The following is a 20,306-nucleotide window of genomic DNA, read 5'->3' on the forward strand; positions in this document are numbered from 1 at the left end:
CAGCCCCTCTAGCACGGCTGTCTAGATAAAAAGGTCCTGAGCAAGAAATTAACCAATAAACTAATAAACTGAAATCTTTATTCAACACTTATTTTGTACTAGATCCATAGCTCAGAAATGTTTGCTTGCGGCAGTCTATGCACACTTTCCACGTGCCGTCAGAGACAGGAACCCTGTGCACTATAGTGGCCTCAACAGTAACAGTGCCAGGGAGAAACGAACAGTCGTTCGGTCCCAAAGATTTTTTTTACCCCCCCCCCCCCCCGCTTTCGTCTGTTCGCCACCTGCACCAAGCGGGGACACAAACGAAAGTGAGAGGGCACCAGTAGTAATCTGATGTCCCAGTTTCTTGCTTCCCGCGTTCCAGTGGGAGTTCAAGCAGTGTCTCAACCAGCTGGTACTATACAATCAGAGATCACGCTGATGTCAATGAAAACTATGTGTACTTAGTGAGCGAACGCAATGGCAGGTCTCGTTGCGTTTCGTGTTATCATGGTTATCCGACTGTGCGTACCTCTTCACGCAGCCATCCACTAACCTTAACTAACCCAGCAATAAAGGATCCCTGATGTCTACATTTCGTGGCGTAGGAACAGTATTACCAGAAGTGCGGGACTATGTCGAGGTTTACGCTCTTATATTTTAAATGTATCAGGGTTCGTCATGTACGAAAAAAAATATGACCTAATTACGTACAAAAAGCTAACACACCATTTCTTTCCTTTATGCAGGCTGTTTATGCAAGCTCCACTGGCGAGACGAATAGTGAAGGCAGCTCGCTCATCCGACTCGACTGAAGTCGTCGTGGACGGTGGCGCCTCCAGTGCTACCCCCGACGAGGTTTTTCACGGCCGCAGTGACAACAGGTCCTGCTCCACATACCGAGTTGTTCCATGCCGGCCGTCATGTGTCTTCTTCTCTCGCTTCCTGGACAACAGCAAAATCTCAACGTCTGACCAAGCGCTGCCTTCACCGCGAGGTGGCATTTGATGTAATGACAATACTGTATAAAACGTTCGATATAAAACGTCCCACGCTTTTTTTTTTTACGATGATGCTGGCTGCATGGTAGGGATGTTTTTAATAAAAACCTCAGTCACGAGTACAGCAAATGTCCTGTCGTCAGCTCGTCTATTGTATTCGTTCCAGGCTCTGCCCCTTTTTCATTTCATTCAGTTCCATGTGCCATTAGAAGGCGTCCTGAAGCTATTTACATTTTTTGCTGTTCTTCTCGTTAAAAAAAATGGGATGCTATTTTCGCGCCTCTACACGAAATGTGCGCATACTAACAGGTACCTGAACTTCAAGTTCGTCTACTCTGACACTTATAAAAAGTCAGTGATTGCCTTATTGTTAGGTCGTGTGAATCGAACAAATCTGGAAGACTTGACCGGTGATGTCAATGCACTTCGGAAGTCCGTTTCGACGCGTGGTTACTTGAACATAGTCTGTCCCCTCCCATCCTGCCAGCGTCAGCTAGAAGGAACGCGCTTCTGTTCCTTACGTGCCAGAGATAAGCAAGAACTTTTCGCGCGTAATGCTTAGCTGCGATGCTGACGACGCTCGCGTGTGCGCAAGTTAAGGCGAATCACTGGCAAGTGGAATTTACAAACTAACGAAGGAAGCATTTTCTTGAGTTGTGTACAAATCACCTGTGAGGATTGCGAAATAATTATACTGGGTAGACAGGCAACTTCCCTCAGCACATACACCCGCGTCAAAACGACGTCGAAAAAAATAAGGTGGCGCCTCATGCAGCTCGCCGAGCGCACAGCTATGACTGATCATGCCATTGACTGGGTAAGTATTATGAAGCAAGAAATAAACTGTAAATGACGTTTGTATCTCGAATCGTTCGATATACAATCAACAAGGCAGAAACTGAGTCGCCATGACGTACAGTCTCTTTTCACACTTGAGGGAAATTGTGGAGCGCATGGCATCATGCTGCGGCCATCGCTGCAGTCGCGCGCAGGCAGCACTAAGCGCAGGCGTCTGTGGCGTGTAGCTGCAACGGTGCGCGCAGGCAATAATGTCGCATAGAGTTTTCTAAAATAAACTAGAGGGGACACTGGCGCTGCGATATTTCAGAGATCCGTGGCAATGATGGTACGTATTTGCCTAACTGCGCATGCTTGCGTCGCGCCGAATGTGTTGGAGCGGTGCCAAGTAGGTCAAGACGCTGCTGCGTGATGACGTGTCTATTCCTTACTCGCAGCAGCTGCCGGCTTCTCCACCCGATCGCGACACACTTCTCTCTTGCGTCACCCTCTCCACCACCTGCGACACTCGACCGCACGTTGAGTGGATGAAACTCCCGTTCTATGCGTTTCAAACAAACGTTTACTTGAGTAAACGCTACTCCGAGTTTCGCATCAAACCGTTCTTCCAGTTACCGAGTCGACGACCGTTACAACTGGGTCAACGCCGTGCGAACTGCTGCTGCTTCGCATTCTATCAGGGTGCTCTTCGGGGAGATGGCCCATAATTTCGTTTTCATGTTTCTTTTGTTTCGAAGGAAATAACAAACTCTTTTGAACATCGTGACGTGAATCAAAATGACAAACCTAAACGATTAAGGTAGTGGAGCGCAACTGCTGAACGTTTGCCGACTGTTGTTTTGTTGTTGCCACATAAAGCATGTACGTACAGCAGCGGAGACAAAGGGCAGCCCTGCCTGAGTCCGCTTGTCCCCTTCACGGGCTGTGTTCTGGTGTCCCTGAAACATGCCACCACCGAGCTATTCACGGTCGCGGGAGGAAGCTTGTCCAGATGCTCGGCATTTGTCGTTTTTCAAACCAGCGGAACAACTCCGCATGTGGCACTATCGTAAGTCTTGGCTACATCCAGAAAGCATCCAAGCGGGCCTCTTGTTTCTTTCCGTGCCACCTCGATGATCTGAGTGAGCATGAAAAGGTTGTCCTCCAATCGACGGTTTCGTTGGAAACCATTCTGGAGTTCCGACAGTATGCCATTTTGCTCCGCCCAGCCACTCATACAGACTTTCAAAACCCTAGCGAAGAGTCTGAAGATGACACTTATCTCCGTGATTGGTCTATGGTCACCCAGCAGTCCAGCGTCACCTCCTCTCTTGCATACCAGGCCAGGCTAGAATGCACCTGCATGCGCTTCTTTCCTTACGCCCTTCTCAGCCATGGCGAATATCAAAAATGGCTGGCATCCGAACGGAACAAGGTCAAGTGCATGATTCACAAGGTTTTCAAGAGGGCGGTTGGCATAGCTGTTTACACGACAACCGACATGTTCTTCAAGCTGGGCCTGCACAACCCTGGACGAACTGATCGAGGTGCACAACGTTGCGTAATACGAGTTACGGACGCGTGTAAAGCGTGCGGGGAAAGGGCCACACTGCAACACATGCTTTGGGAGTGCGCTGAAAAAGTTAAGGTCACTGCCGCCGCTTCTTCACGACGCATGTTAGGCAGGGACGAAATCCGAGGCCAATTGCTGCTGCCACCATTGCGTGAGGGCAGGGGCCGGCCTCCGCCACGGATGCGGTCACTGTTGCTGATCGGTGGCGTCAGCTGCGCTACCGCTGGGAGGCGGCCCTCACCAGCGACGAGCTGGCCGACCAGCTTTGGGCCGTACGGCAAGCTGAAGATGCCGCCCAGGTGCAAGGATTCCGAGCGGTCACCTGAGGCACCGCCATCATAATCAACGGAGAGTGGGAAGGGACCGGGGTTAATCCCCTCTTCCGACACCTCGCTCGGTAAAACTGCCGGACTTTAAATAAAGTCTATTCATTCATTCAATGGGAGAGTTTCTTAGTATGTTTCGCCACCCGTCCGCGGTAGGGGCGCAGTGACCCTGAAATTGCTAAAGTTACTGTGTATGCTACCTTTAGGTAGCATATACAGTAACTGCATATACTGTATATGCTACCTAAAGGTAGCATATTCAGTAACTTTAGACATTGCATATTCTGCGCCGCGCACACGGCACAAGGGACTTTGTCGATGTGAAAACGTGGAATAAGGGTTCTCGACGAAAAGGGGAAGGGGGATTATTAAAGAAATCGCGGATACAGGGAGGATCATCTACTAAAAGAAAACTAATTTACCAGATAGCTTGCCGCTTATCGTAGATATGTATGTGCTCGTAGTTAATACAAGCTGAAACTCATTGAAAATGCGCGAGAATCAGCTAATGAGAAGCATAATTCAGAAGGAATAAAGCACTGGCAGAAGAACAATGCTGCGCTTGTTGTGCAATCAGAGAGCACTAAACACATCTGGCCCTTGGTCTTGTCGGACGCAATTGAGAGGTCGCTCGCAGAATGACGAGCGCCTTCCATTTTCTAGCTATTTTATATTTTTCTTTTCTTTTCCTGATACATTTGGAGTGTTTCCAGGGATAATAGCTGCTGTCTGCAGCCTGACAACTCTTTTAAACGCGTACTTGTGTTGTATATCTAATGGGTAAAAACTGCGTATACGGAAAAAGAAAGTAGAAAGGAGAGAGAGAGAGAGAGAAAAGGCCCTTGCTGCCGAATAACATCTTCGGACGGCACGCGCAGAGAGCGGTGGTGTGCATCGCTAAGGCGTTAACACCACCTGGAAATAATGATTCCGGAGACCCCAAGCCACATTGCATTCTTTTGTACTGCAAGCCACGTTCATAAAGAATGCGAACGAATAACCAGCTGCTTACGCTCTCAGGCTGCCTGGCCCGGAACTAAAACTCCAGTGCAAATGAGTTCTGCGCTTTCTTTCTAGAGTCGTAGAACAACATGTTTAGAAATAGAGATTGACAACATTACAACTTTTCGGCAAGTAAGCAGCTGTTTTTTCTGAAAAATCTGTATAAATTCTCTTGTGGCTAATTGATACGAGCAGGTGGATTGCCTCCTATCTCTAGTGTGGCTTGCTTTATTCTGGGATTTACCCACCACGGCAGCATTTATTTCGGTGCTTTATCAGTGTTTAGCCTACAGTGATTTTTCTAGTCGAGAAGACAGTCGCACAATCTTTAGCGTGCGCTTTACGCATTTGGATATATATTATCTGCGTGAAGGTTTATTGCTGTGTTCCTTCACGGCCGCTCGATCGTCCTGGTTCCGTACTGCAAGTCTCGTTCGGGGGAAAACACTTGGTGTTCCGGTTGTTCCTTATCACGACTTCCCAGACAATACGGAGCTGTGCGGCAAGTGACAAAAGAGTATTGCGAGAGACAACCTCATTAGCAACGACAAGTCTGCATCGATAGCAGACACATGCGCGATGAAGACTATGTGCCTGCGTTCCGCATCAGAAAACTAATTCCTGACTGCGCGCGCGCCTACGCTTTTCGAAAACTGTCTTTCCTACATGATTTCAAGTGCATAGAAGCCTCGCAAATATCCTGCTTCAAGAGTTTGGCCCCTACGTCAAACATCAAGGAAGCGAAAAGCGGAGACCAACAAAACAGATCTGGATGTTGCAACTTCCCAATACGCTTTCACTTAACAAGAAGCAGCAAGTGTTTGCCCGCAAACAATAAACAGCGACGCTCATCGGGCGGGTCGATACCAGACTATGATAGGACGATTGCGCTCCCAAGTGTCACACCATCGTTCAAAATGCGAGAAAATGCAGTGATTGCTGAAAGAAGGAAAAAAAATGCGTCGCAATATTATCGCGAAAGCAAGCACCACGCATGCGTTAAGGAAATCACAGCAAATGCACAGAAAGGAAATAAAAAGGCCGTGTTTCTTTTGCATCAATGCCACTTTCTGTCAAGAGGCTACGATCATGCGCGCACTTCGGGGCTCGTGACACTGCCAGCAAAGTGCACTCTTCAGAGGTGTATAGGTTCAAGCTAGCCCAGCATCATCAGGTATGAGTAATTCCATAAACCATTTGTGCGTCTTCATTTATTAAGCAACTTCTTTTTCAGCGCGCAGTGAGCGGAGAAGCGCGCCCGAACTCGCATGTTCGCGAGATGTACGAAGCGGCGGAAGATGGCAGGGTCGCAGCGCCCTTCTCAAGGGAGTGGCGAGAGGCATGTACTACCCCCGTTGCGATGCTGAAGGCCGTAAGAAGGGAGCGCGCAGCTAAAGTTTAACTTGGCCGCATTTCCAGTCAGATGGGATTGGGCCGTCCTTCAGGATTGTAGTGAAGAATGGTATGGAACACCCCAAAGCTCCGTGCTATCCTCACTCCTCTTCAATGTTGCATTGTTAGGACTTCCCAAACTGCTGACTGACATCCCAAATCTGCATCACACACTCTGTACAGATGACCTCAACCAGTGGGTCACAAGAGGTAGTGATGGCCAAATCGAAGAAACCCTCCAAACAGCAATCGACCACGTGGGCAGCTATCACTCTACGATAGACCTGTCCTGCTCGGCGACCAAATCCAAATACATTGTTGTCAGATAACGGGGACGCAAACCCAAACAGATCTCTTTCAATCTCCAAGTGCAGGGGATGCTAATTCCCCCAAAAGATCACATCCGCATCTTAGGATTGCACCTACAGGCCAATGGTGGCAACTCTACCACTCTTCAGCGAATCGACCAATCTGCCAACCAAATTGGTTGCCTTCTCAAGCGCGTTGCCAACAAGAATGCAGGCAAGCGCGAATCCAACCTTCTTCGACTGGTTCAGGCATTTGTCTGCACACGCATCACCTACGTGGCTCCCATACCTCCGCCTTACGCGCACTGATCTCGATCCCCTCGATACTTCGCTTCGCAATTAAGGCATACAAGACCGCCTTAGGACTCCCTTCTACCTCCCAACTTATGGCCCTTGTGGTGTCAAACACGGTCAATGAGCTTATAGAAGCTACCCTTACGTCCCAGTACTAGTGGCTCTCACTCACGCGTGCGGGACGAGCTGTATTGCACCAAATTGGACTCAACCCTACGCGGGCGGCCACCACTTACCAAGATGTACCGTCCGACCAACGACTCAGTCTTCGTATTCCTCCAATCCCCAAGCACATGCACCCTGAACATCATGCGGATCGTAGGGCTGACCGAGTGCGCCAACTACAGAAACGTCTCTCAAATCGTTCCGATGTCACGTACACAGACGCCTAGCGACACCCACATCGATCAACAATGGTGGCTGTCGCCCTGGCCCCACACCGTGGGTGGAGCACGGCATGTAGTGTAATTCACTCCACCGATATAACAGTTGCCGAAGAGGTTGACATTGCTTTGGCAATGACCGACCCAATAACCAAGGTGATCGTAAGTGATTCCCAACTCGCCATCCGAAACGTTGACGCGGGCCGTATATCTACACAGACATACTCAACCATCATAAAGCATCACACCCCGCCTGTCTCACCTCGTTTTTTTATCTGGGCCCCAGCTCATGAATCCCTTAATGGAAATGCTGAGGCACACACTCTCGCCCGAGATCTCAACTGCCGGGCGGAGTTCCTTACACCTTCCCAGGCCTGCGAAAAACTAACTCCTTTGGTCACTTACGCAGACATTCTACAGCACTACAGACTAGGCCGTCTCCGCTATCCTCCAGCTCATAAAAAAAAAAAAAAACCTCCCTCGACGTGACGCCGTCGTGTGGCGCAAGCTGCAGACAGGTGCCTTTCCCAACCCCTGGCTTTATAGCAAGGCATACCCACACCTCGTGACACCAAACTCTATATACTGCTCACAATCGGCCACCTTCATACACATGGCATTGACATACCCACAGTACGCTGACGCTTCTCACACAGAAGATACATTGGAGTCCCTTCTGCATATCACTGACTCGGCACAGCAACGCCGGGTAATCTCACGCGCATTGGAGGCTGCGGTGTCCCAAGGGAAACCCGCTGACATCCTCTAAGCAGCATAACCACAGAACACCTATACACTACCATGGCATAACCGACCTCTCGGCCGGTCCCCTCTTTTGGGAGTAATAAAGTTTTTATCATCATCATGGTATTTATAGTAATAATCAAGCTCGGATGAATAAATAAATGGATGTATGCAGCTGTGCCCTTTAGATCGGGTAGTGGCTGACACCATCTAGCCAAAACGTTAAGTACTATTACTGTGTGTTTAAGGCAGTTTAAGGATTGCATTTCACTCGCGCCTCGATTGTAGCCACCACGATGTTCCTTCCTCCATGGTAGCCACCAATCAGTTAGCCTACTCCTGGTTATTTCTACCCGTTTAAAGTTTATTTTGCCTTCACTGTCTCTAAACCCCAATTCTCAGCCACACGAGAGAGCACCGCGGTGCGGAGGGAAGAGCGGGCCACGCCCACCTATAGAAACGCGCTCTTTTTGCTTACTATCTCGGAGGCCCTGCATAAATAGGAATAGTTGCGCCACAACTCTTCAGGGACCGACACCTGCTATATAAGCGCTGTAATTTCGAAGAAAACAATATGCGCTATTTCATTTGATAAGAAAACGTTCAAAAGGTGCTAGCAGGTATAAAGCTATTTCAAATACTTTACTGTTTATTTTGTTTTGATTGTTTTAATTTGGTACGGTTAATATTAGCGATTCACTTCGACAATTTTGTTGCTCGAAATACGCGGCCGTGTTGTGTAGTGGAGCGGTCTACTCTTGATCGCGCTAAACACGCTTGGCGGTTTTAATGTGACTTTTTTCTGCTCTCTTTCTCCTACGTTTTGCGTTGCAGCCGAAGAAGATGGATAAAGTGGACGTTCTGTACAAAAAATACGACGTTCTGGCGTCAGCCGGAGACAAAATATCTGAGGTGAGACCCGTCTTGGCGGGCGTGAGAGATCCAATGCTCCCTGCGGTTACTAGGCCTACCTACTCGTTCGCCGGCATTTCCATGATCTGCTCATAATTTGCGTGCGACACTGATTCGAAGCGTCGCGTGCATGTTGCGAGAAACAAGCCTAATGCCTGCGCGTATTTCTTTTGCTGACATTCTAAGGCGACGTGCGCTGGTGTCCGTTGGCCCGTCTCGTTCACGTCCAACGGAGACGTCGTCAAGCTCAACTCTTCCAGTTGTCTGACTCGGCTCTTGTTGCTCTGTGTTGCAGCACGAGGCCGACTACTTAGTCATTTTGGAATCCGTCAAGGGATCGCCGAGCGAAAAGCGCCTGGCATCTCAGTTCATCGCCCGCTTTTTCAAGAGTTTCCCACATTTGTCCGAGAAGGCCATCGACGCCCAGCTGGACTTATGCGAAGATGCCGATGTTGCCGTAAGTGGTTCGTCATTTCGTGTCGCCCTGGCCTTTTAGGCGAACTGTCTAAAACTCCGGGTGCAACTTATTCTTTAGTTTTTTTTTGCCTTAGGTGATACGACTAAGTTGTCGTGGTGTTTGCTGTCTCCCGTTCTTTTTTAATTATTTCGTCAAAAGGCATATTGTGCGATACACCGAACCCCTTAATTGGCATGAGCCAAACTTCACTGACTCGTGAAATGATCGTTCGCCGTTTTGCGTGACGTGGGCGCCTACAGTTCTGATACGAAGGGGGTTAGAAATAAAATAGATAATCTATAAGCCACTGCCACGGGTAATTTTTGTTCGTGCTTGTGTTGTAAAAGCTGGCGTAGTATTAATTATTCGTCTTGCGCAAGGAGACCTTAGCTATCCTGCAGCTGTGATGGGGGATGGACACAACAGGTGCATGGCTTGTGTTGTTGCCAAGTAAAAATTGGTTTAGTTTCAGGAAATTGGTATTGGTAGTGCTATAATTTTTTTTTTCATTTAAAAGGCCTTTAAATTGTTCAGAGGTTGAAACGTTGTAGGGGTAGGGAAGTTGTGCACGAGTGATTCTAGAACACATAGCCGAGATAATTTTTCTAAACTATGCCATAATTGGATGTGTTTCATGATAGAAATATGGTGATCGCTCTCTTCACTCCTTCCTACCTTCGGCTGGTCTCATCTCCCAAAGCCACTTTGTCCTTCTCACTGAGTGCCCTTCCCAATCTCTCGTGGCATACGTCATTGCTGGTGCTCGAAACACCGTTAACTTCCAGTTGCCACGACTTTATCAACTCTGCTTGTTGCCTAACCACTGTTGTCGTGTCAGTTCGTGCTCCTCCAAATCCTGCCAGTATGGACCTTTCAATGTGCGCATGCTTTCAAAAAATTGCCAACGTAAAGGAACCATATGGTGACGCATCATTCCAGAACACTTATGCACCATATGAGGAGCCACAGACAGCTGCTTGCAGACTAAATGGTATTTGTACGTTCTTGTTCGACCAACTGCAGCATGAAAGGTAGATTCCTTGTAACACTGGCTACTGTGTGTACTCATTGCAATGAACTTAAAGGAGCCTGCAACACTTTTTCAAATAAACAAATGACCTCACTATCAGAGTTCATCGCCTTACGAATGGAGTGCCAGAAATTCTTTTAGAATTCATCAAGCACATATGGAGTTAAGGGCGATCACTTGCTCCAAGCGCCTTCTCACGTGCCTTTAGCCCCAGAGAGCACGCTGCAAAGCTGCATACGATAGGGAGGCAAAAAGCTGCTTTCGTGCGCCAATTCACATCATGACCTCGAACATTTTCTTTCTTTTTTTTTTTTTGACACATGGCTCACTTTGGGAGTAATCGCGTGCTCTATAAAGCACCACGACATCCATGGCCACTGTACAGCTTGCAATGCTCAAATTGACTGATGGCCATGTATGTGCTTCTATGTATGTGATCATGATGCAGTTGATTTCGAACATGCTGTATAATTTTTTTTTTTTAGAGAAAAGCTAGCGATGCCTCACTGGCTTTAAAATTTGTTTGGAAATTTCATGCCATATGCTGTGTTTATAATGAGCTGAAAAGCTTGTACGAGCCCACACTACAAATTGCTAGCATTTTCTGGCCAGGTTCGAAAAGTGCTTTAGGGCTCCTTTTCGAGGCTTGTCTACAGCTTCGTCAAGTTAAATAAAAGTGCTAGAGTTTGAAAAACATGGTTTGCTAATTTTCACACTGTAAATCTCAAAGAGCAAAATAGAGATAAAATGATCTAATCTAGAAAAATAACACCCAATAAAGGATTTCAGATATCCAGTGGCAGCGCCAGCATTAGCACTTTGGGTAAGATCACCACCTGGTGGTATGTTAAGGGCATTGATAAAGTTGCACTTCTCTTACTGGAGACACGCCAAATAGCACAAACGCGTAAAAACGACGTGCTGAAAAAACTAATCACGGATGTCACGTTCATGATGGATTACCACACTTTATGAAGGGCACTGTGAGAGGGCGGTGATAGATATAAAAGGCGTGTTTTCAAAGCTTACAAAGTATGTGGCCGTGGCACAATGGATAGCGTGCCCGGCAGCTGTTGTCACCAATTGAGAGGTCGTGGGCTTGACTCCCCCCGACGGAACTTTCATCGCGACAGTGTTAAAGAGCTCGTTTCACAGAAATGTTGGCGTGGTTGGTTGGGAGCATAAAATCATTATCTTATGCGTGACCGTAAATTTAGAATTACGCAAATAAAATAAATGATAAAAAAATTCTCGGTCAAAGCGGGGATCGACTTTACGTCATTTAGGTCCGAGTGGGGATCGAACCAGGGTCGTTTGCGTGACAAATAGATGTATCGCACGGCCTTGTGTGCACTTCTGAGTACAGTGAAAATAGCTTCCTCTGCTTAGAAAAGCAGCGAATGGAACCTTTTTTTTTTTTAAGTACACACGCATCCTGTATATCTGCTTCACAACACGACTTTAAATATAGCAGTAATAGTGCGTGGTACAAGCCCCCATTAACAACGGGCCTCAAAACATGTGATTAACATGATGACTCCGTGGTTTAGAGATGGTCACCCACTACAATAGGCACACGCACAACTGTACCTATTTCCTTAATTAAGGCCACGTAGTGGGTGCATAGCAAGTTGGAAAGGATTTCATGCACTAAGTGTATGAAGCACGCACTAGGAATAAGATATCGCTATCGTGTTCAACTCCTAAAGGCGAAGCTTTAAGGTCCCCTAATTTTTTTTGCTTTGTCTTCTAATTGTAGGTATTTTTTCGACATAATTTCTGGCGGAAGTACATCACAGAAGTCTTGGTGGACTCCAGCTAAAAAAAACTCTTTCGTGTGAAAAAAATACTAATAGTAAGGGAGGCTGTTACTACGGTCTCATTTACTCGCATCGCAACAAGGCAATTGTAAAGTAACAACACCCGCATTCTTGTAGTTAGTTTTGTTCTCATAATGCTGTATAAACGAGCCCACCAGTATTACATCCCACTTGGCCCTATTTTCCAATTGAGAAATATGATTTCACTGATAACTTTGGAACATACAGATCCGAAAGCAAGCCATCAAGGACCTGCCGAGTTTCTGCAAGGATAGCAAGGAGTACGTGCCGAAGATCGCTGACGTACTGGCTCAGCTGTTGCTGACTGAGGACCACACGGAGTTGGTGGTGATTCAGCACTCGCTGGTGACCTTGGTCAAGCTGGATGCCCGGGGCACCCTCGGCGGTGTGTTCTCCCAGGTTATGGCTGGTGAGGAGTTGGTACGGGAGCGAGCCATCAAGTTCCTCTGCACGAAGCTGCCTTCCATGGGTGCTGATGTGCTCACCAAGGAGGTCGAGGAGTTCCTCTTCCAGGAGTGCTGCAAGGCATGTCACCATGGTCTTACCCTCATCTCTCAAGCCTGCTTATTGCGTGTTATAGTTATCAGGCGCTGGCTTTCTTTACGCTAAGTCTTGGAAAACCCCTTATAGTGAAAGTTTTGTTTGCGACTTTTTTTTTTACAGTAATTTGTTGCTTTGCTCCTGGTAATGCCGAAATTGAATCGGAAATGCTCTTAAGGCATCATATAATTAGTGGTAATTCAGAACAGTTTTGCCTCAGTTCAAAACGCCCACTAAAAACCATAAGAAACGTCCCACAGCAGGGCAGCGCCTGAGACTACGTGCACTCGAGCTTCGGTGACTGATTGCGCCGTTTTCAAATAGAGGATAATGGGGACCCACCGGCGATGAAGAAAGAAACAATGTGATTGCCTTGAGCATGTCCTCCTCGGAAAAAAAGCAAAGCATTTCTTCCTAGCTTAAGCAGCCAAAACAACCTTGAGAGCAGGTAACAGAGTAAGACGAGTGAGGAACAATAAGTCCTCTCGTGGTCGAGGTATTGTGCCCGTTTCGCAAATGCTCTCTGGTGCCAACAATACTTGCTTGACCTCTGCAAGGTCACGAGGTCAAGCAGGGCCCCTTGTGTACATCAAACTGCAGAAAATGTCGATTGCACCTGAGTACCCACCCGGATGAGCACGCACCCTTACTTCAAAACCGAATTAAAATATCATGTAGGCAGCACTTGTCCTTGATAATCAATCGGTTAGAAGTGGCCCTTTAGTTTTCACTTGAGAGTGTGTGTTGCAGAGAAAAAATGTGGGGAGGGAAGGTTTCTTTTTAGTCGCATACTTTGAATGAATGCCAATGTGCAGGAATGCACACTTTTTTCATCCTTACTCTCACTGTTCAGCTCTACAGAATAATTGCATAGTATGGTAGCACATGTTTGATTACTACCTGCACTCACTGGGATACTGCTATCTAGAGTGCATAATGTTTCAAGTTGCTCTTTTAAAAGTTTCTGTGCAGTGCCTCCCATCAACAAATTTTCTTTCGTACAATTCTATGCAGTGGTATTTCTTGATAATGAAAGCTACATATTTGTATACAGTTTGACTATTTTATTTTAGCCTGCAAGTATAATTTTGCATTCTGTAGTACTCAGTTCTGTACACTTCTAGTGCTTTTTTTTTATTTCTATCAAAAGTTTTTGAATAGTTTGACCCTCTCGGTAAATGCATTTCTTTCCTTCATAGCGAATATAAGCAAAGCTACGCAAAAGCACTACGGGCTGAGGAAGAGAGGGCGCAGAACAAGCACCCACATTCAAATGAAAATTTTCTTCAAACAACATATTCTATTAGAAGGCACAAAAATTAGTTGAAAGTAACATACAGTAAAGCCAAGAAAAGTATAGGGCATATTAGTTGTAACAATTACGATCCAAATAGGAAGAAGGTGAAGTTGACGAAAAGATAGCATGCCAATGGCAGGGACCGAACCTGCAATCTTCAAATTATGCGTCCAATATTCCACTGAATGAGCAATGGCAGCAGTCATCCTCTCATCCACGTTTTGAGGCATGTACCGTATTTACCCTCGTAACGAACATACTTTCTTTCTCGAAAAATCGGAGTTGGGGTGTGTTTATTATGCAGGGAAAATTTTATGAAAACTATTTTGGTATGAGCAAAAATACGGTAATGCAAAAAAAAAAAAGTTAGGTTGCTTAGCTTCTTTGTTGCTTTTCACTCATCTTCGGTGGTTGAAAGCGCTATCTTCTGCAAGCCGTTCCCGCGCCGCCCGTGCATGCCATACAAGTTTTTCACGGCCGTCTTATCTCGCAATCGTTCAACCACAACAGTGGTGTCTGCTGTGATCTCGAGGGGCACCCAGAAGCGTGCGGTACGACACCACAACGCACTTTGCCAACTTCGCGGCAACCTCACACAACGACCGCGACCATGCCATTGACATTGTAGCAAGCTATTACCGAAGCATCAAAACAAGCCATCGATAACGAAGATAAATTACAAAATACAACGGTTGCCTCGCTTGCTATCGAAGCAAGAATCGGGAACCACGTTGCGGAAATATTCATGATTTTTCTGGTTAACAAGCGATTTCTTTCTGGTTTGCCAGAAACCTGCATTACGATAGTGATGAATGGCCCTTTACGACCGCCGACAGCCATAGCGACCGCAAATCCTGTTGTCACGCGAAAATCGCATAAATGTGGTTGGGTTTTAACGTATCGTATTTGCAGGAAGTGACTGTCGGTTGGCGCGGGAAGTTTCGGGACCTTCGCTCGCTGTGTGCTTGCTTGTCAGCTGCGATGTCTCTACACTTACACAATTCGTAAACTCGCGGTTGTGCATACTAGATATTTAATTAAGACTGGGTACGTGGCGCGCACAGATAGAAAGAAATACTTTACGGCGCGCGGCAGCGGGCAAAGAGGAGAAGGGAGCGAGCTGAGGTGGCAGAGGCGGGCCGGCATAATAGTAAAAAAAAAAAAAAAAGATCCAATGAGCAAGGAGGTACCAGGTGTTGCTTAGGGGGGCTGCAGTGTATGAATGAGGGGGGGGGGGTGTTTATTACATTGGGAAAAGAAAAATTCGAATTTGGACGATTGAAATCGGGGGTGCGCTGATTATGCAAGTGCGTTCATCACGCAAGTAAATACGGTATATCTGTGCATTGAAACTGAGGATGACTGCCACTTTAGCTCAACTGGCAGGGCATTGCACGTTTAATTTGAAGGTTGTGGGTTTGTTCCTCGCTGGCAGCAAGTTGTCTTTTTGTCCAGTTTGCTTTTTTGACATTTTGATCCTAAATTAATCGAACTAACACCCTGTATGCTTTCTTTGGCTTTGTCTGTTCTAATTAGTGCTGTGTCTAACAGAAAAAAATGAGCCTCTAAACATTCCCCTTCTTTCATTCAAAGCATAGAGAAAACTCGCGTCGTTCCCTCCTCGTTGGATGTTGCGCTGTTTTGCTTAGGTTTGCTATGAATGCTTGCCAACTTCCCTGGTTCTCAATCCTGAGTCTGCACATTCAGGTGATGCAGGATGTGACGGGCCAGGAGTTCACGAGCCTGATGCAGCTGCTGTCGGGGCTGAAGCTGTCGAAGACGATTCCGGGGCAACAGGCGCTCGTGGATCTGGCCGCTGAACAAGCAGACCTAGGCAAGCCACTCGGGGAGGCGCCGGGAGCAGGCGATGGAACCTCGCAGGCAGAGGCCCTTGCGAAGCTCGTCCAGTGCGTACGACAGGCCTTGCCGTACTTCTCGGTGAGCGAGGCTCCTGTGTTTGTCCCATTCTACGTCCAGACCCTGCCCCTATTCGAACCCCGGAAGGGCAGGGCATCAGCAGGCGATATGCTTCCTGTGTGTCACTACTGTGTTGCAGTGAAGCATGTCTTGGTTTCCATAGGCGCACATTACAGTTAATCACAAGGGTGTTTTTTTTTAAGGATGATAGTCTTTCTTGGGGACGTACGACGCAAATATTTTGGTCTGTCTGTTTGTACGTTTGTCTGTCTGTCCACTCTTAACCGCATCGGGTATTTGAAACGGTCGACCCAATCCGCAGTGTCCACCAATGCTGCTCAAGATTCAGCGTTCATACATGTGCAATTGTCAATTAAAAATAAATTATTGCGCATGTCTGGGGCACCATAACACGTATATATTCTGCATGTGCGTCGTTTTCTAGAAAAGGCATGCATAAGTAATTCTAAGGACCGTAGCGCTTATCACGCTGCGCTGACTATGCAACACTTGCGCATAAAGGCGAGTGTTTCCAACGCTTTGCTCAGACGAGACGGTGGTGGCACCTACCCGTCGCCTTGCGTTCTACACCTTATCACCTCTCAGACGGGCGCGCACACCGGTCTCAGAGTCGCCCACTTTGTTTTCTAAGAAAACTGCCAGGTGGCGCTCATGTTTCACGTGTGACGTGACTTGATGCGCTCGTTTGCCTCCGCTGCACGCTCGAGGCACTCTTAATATCGTTCACCGATTTTCTTGCGCAGAATATCAAATAAATGTTTTGTTCACTCTCTCCACACGCAAGACTATTGTCTTTCGACGACATTTGCAGATTAACATGCAGATACGGAGCCAATTTTTTTTTTCTTCTTTTGCAGCAGCGAGGTGTGCCGTTCCTCCGTATTTGTGACAAAATTAAGTGTTGCGGGAAAACATAACCCTTGGAGTCGCAAACTAGCTGGCACAGCAAACAATCAATCCTGATTACTTCGAATAATACCAAGTGCCTTGCATCTCACTTTTTGTATGTTCTGTTAATTTGAAAACCCGTTTAATTCAAAGATTTTTCGTGGCCCCAGTGACTTGGAATTAACGAGGTATTGCTGTACTGTAATTGCACATCTGTGACTTTGTTGCAGATGACTGGTATGTTCTGTTAATTTGAAAATCCGACTGGTATGTTCTGTTAATTTGAAAACCCGTTTAATTCGAACATTTTTTGCGGCCCCAGTGACTTGGAATTAACGAGGTATTGCTGTACTTTAATTGCACATCTGCGACTTTGTTCCAGATGACTGCACTTGCATTCGAATTCATGGATGGCTTGACTCACGGATTAATGTACAGATTCTTGGAGCAGCTTGACTGAAGTGAAAAGTTCTGAAGGGGCTAGGGAGTGTGAACTTGTTTCTGGGACGTTTCACTCTGCATTATTATGCGCTCAGAAAAGTCATTTTGATTTGCCGTTGCTGCTGCCTTATTCTAATAAGGAGTGTCGAAATGTGCTGATGTCTCTCAAAATCATTCCTTTTGTGCAGCCGTACGTATCTTCATCCAAGTTTGTCACTCACCTGTGCCAACATGCGCTCCCTGGCCAGCCCTTGTTGAAAGCCGAGACCTTGGAGCTTCTCAAACAGTTGGCCGAAATGGTGCCCTTTGCCGCGAACCTCTCGGCGGAGGATCTGGAGGCGTGCCTCAAGCTGGTCTTCGAGAAGCTTCTGGTGTGTACAAACACAGCAAACGATTCCCAAGCTTTCCAAAACTGGTGCTGGCGCTTGCAGTTGTAGAAAGGCTTAAATCACACCTTCAGCCAGCACCAGTCACGCGACTACAGTTGAACCCCCTTGTAAGAGGCATGCTCTGGGCAGCAATTCTTGTCTCTTATACGAGATGTCTCTTATAAGCACGGTACCACGCTATCAAGCTGTATTTTACTGTAGGTGCACTGGTGTGTCTTATAGCCATTTGTTTCTTTTACCAGTGTCTCTTATAAAGGGGTTCGACTGTATTCGCTGTTTGTGGCCAAAAAGCAACTCGAAGTGATGAATGTTGCCACCTGCTTGCGACATATACCTGTCGCCACGGAGAATTTGTCTCCTCTCATCGCTATCGCCCCACAAAATATTTTAAGGGGGAACCGAGTCTTTGGCACCGAAAAATTGCGAAAAAATGGAATTTTCGAAAATGCTATTTTCGGAGCTTACACACATTATTGTCCTTATCCGAAAAGTATCATACCTAAAACGCATCTATTTCAACCACAATATAACATTTTTGCATCAATTTGCGTAGATGTAGAACCGAAAATTGTGCAACTTCGAAAATGCACAGCTCTCATGCCACATCTTCCCCCGCGCCACTACTTTGGTCTCATTTTAAAGAGCAGCCAATCGTCTTGAATTTTCGCGCGCTAGCGCTTTTCTCCATTCACTTGTGTCGGTAGAAAAACGGTGCAAAAAAGTTGTAAAACGACTGTACCTATTGGTTGTTCCAGACACGCAACAAAAGCTAGCTATGCGATTGGCTGAAAACATCGTCTGCAAGCGCGAGTGCGTCGTTGATACGGCTGCCATTTTCTCCTGCCGGCCGCATTGCAACAACGATGCCGCCGAGAAAGTTTGCGCACGACCACAAGTATGGCACAAAGAGAAAAAAGTAGCATATATTAAACATCAGAAAAGTCGCAGAATGATCGAGTGTCGTCGAGGATGACGTGGACGCCGAAAATGCAGGCATCGAACGTCGGAGCCGCCGAACCGACCGAAAAGTGCCCTACAGGAGAAGGCCTAACATGCTCGACAACGAGAGCCCGCGACCACTACCCCAACGTCAGCCGCGTTCCTTGTGACACTGTTATCTTGGCACCTGCAGATAAGGATCAGCGGCAAAACAGGGCCGAAGAAAAAGTGAATAAGCTAGCGTCGACTGCCGCAACGCAATGAAAGGTGGATTTGCTGGCTGCAAGTGACTCCGGTTCCTGCCCGCTTGTTGAGACCTGTTTCACCGTGGTGTGCTTGGACTTAGTAAACACTTTTCTCAAGCACATGAAATGCAAGTTATGTGATGGAGACAGCAAAATTTACCAGGACGAGCGAGAATATGGCCTTGCCGGGAAACTGGTGCTTTATTGCAGCAACTGCGGTGTGGAGCTCGCTGCGCGTGGACGGGGACAAGAAAGTGAAATCGTTTGTCATAAACATTCTGGCCGCGCGCAATATGCAAACTACTGGCAACAGACAAACGGCCCTGAATGATTCAGTCGAATCTTGATAATTCGAACTCGGAGGGGCCTGAAAATTTGTTGGAATTAAAAGAAGTTCGAATTAATGAAAGCTAAATGAACGGAGGGCTCTCTATGCAGTGGTGCATGCGCATTGAGCTAACACACGAGGGGGAAGTTTCAGAAGACTTACATTTATTCACAAATCACAGGACATCCGTTACTAATTGAAGTAATCGGTGATGCGCGTCTGCACACGTTCGCCTTGCAGCGAGTCAATTAATTTCACACGCAGCTTGCAAAGCATTTCTCCTTTGGCTTCAACATTCTCCTGGCAAGAGAAGTTGTGCACGGAAATGTCCAGCGCCGACACTTTCTACAGACGACGACTGCTTACCGGAGCCTCTACGCTACGCAGCTGCAGCATGGCCAGCACGTGACGAGAAAGGAAGAGCGTCTCCACGCAGAGAGAAGTAGATCAGCATTTGAAAGAAAACCAACACTCCACAACAGCTCTTTTTTTTTTTTTTTTTTTTTTTTTTTTTTTTTTTTTGCTCTCCTTCTGTGTGTCGTTAAAAGGAGAAGAGTTACGTGGCAGGGACACACGGCAGGGACGGGAAAGGGAGGAGCCTGGCACCGGTGTGCGAGAGACACCCCCCAATTCAAGGCGCAGAGCCGTGCTCCCGCAAGGGGCAAGGGCTGCAGAAAATAGTGCTTTTTCCTTTCCTTCAACCGCACATTAATTCAAACCAGCAACAGCTTTTTTTTCTTCCCTCTCTTCGCGCGCGGTGTTCGAAAGAGAAGGGTCTTACGTGGCTCGGACAGAAAAGGGAGAAGCGCGGCACGGGCGCGTCGCAGATCGGCATTTGAGAGAGAGCCAACATTCTACCACAGCCTATTCTTTCCTTTTAATTTCCTTCGCGGGCACCGTTGAGGTGTCGCAGCTGCCGCCGCGGAATTGGGCGGGGGGCTGAGAGCATACCCGGAGCACGGTATGTTCGAAATAACCGTCGCAAGTGCTTGCGCATTCGAAATAACGGGCGTTTTCGTCCGTTGGAGTACACATAGCTTTGACGGTACCTGATTGTAAGTTCGAATTACCGTAATTACTCGCATCTAACGCGCACCTTTTTTCCTGTTAAGCGAGTTCATAAATCGCATGCGCGTTAGAATCTAGTACGAACAAAAAAATTAGGGTCAATCTATTGCCATCTGCAAATCCAAAATGGCCGCCCCTACGTGCGTCGGCATGGCGTGTCGGCCATTTCTGCCTATGTGTTTCCCATGTGCGGCACTTCGTACGTGTGCTG

The 20,306-nt window shown here is 47.1% G+C and overlaps 1 protein-coding gene and 1 pseudogene across 2 annotated transcripts in view; both read left to right on the forward strand.

Annotated features, from left to right (window-relative positions):
- Window positions 1-3,057: 3,057 nt before the first annotated feature.
- On the forward strand, window positions 3,058-7,807 carry LOC119169677 (uncharacterized; annotated as a pseudogene).
- A 464-nt stretch (window positions 7,808-8,271) lies between these two features.
- Window positions 8,272-20,306, forward strand: part of cass (apoptosis inhibitor cassowary) — a 41,728-nt gene continuing 29,693 nt past the window's right edge. Inside the window, exons 1-6 of one of the 2 annotated variants that reach the window (XM_075887034.1) lie at window positions 8,272-8,402; window positions 8,617-8,694; window positions 8,990-9,151; window positions 12,230-12,547; window positions 15,567-15,797; window positions 17,315-17,497. In XM_075887034.1, coding sequence (XP_075743149.1) covers window positions 8,626-8,694; window positions 8,990-9,151; window positions 12,230-12,547; window positions 15,567-15,797; window positions 17,315-17,497 — 963 coding nt within the window. In that variant the 5' untranslated portion in view covers window positions 8,272-8,402; window positions 8,617-8,625. Of the gene's footprint in view, window positions 8,403-8,506; window positions 8,695-8,989; window positions 9,152-12,229; window positions 12,548-15,566; window positions 15,798-17,314; window positions 17,498-20,306 lie in introns of those variants that run through there. The other variant, XM_037421826.2, reaches the window with a different exon arrangement.

This window comes from Rhipicephalus microplus, chromosome 2 (genome assembly GCF_043290135.1).
Source record: "Rhipicephalus microplus isolate Deutch F79 chromosome 2, USDA_Rmic, whole genome shotgun sequence".
NCBI classification, from domain to species: domain Eukaryota; kingdom Metazoa; phylum Arthropoda; class Arachnida; order Ixodida; family Ixodidae; genus Rhipicephalus; species Rhipicephalus microplus.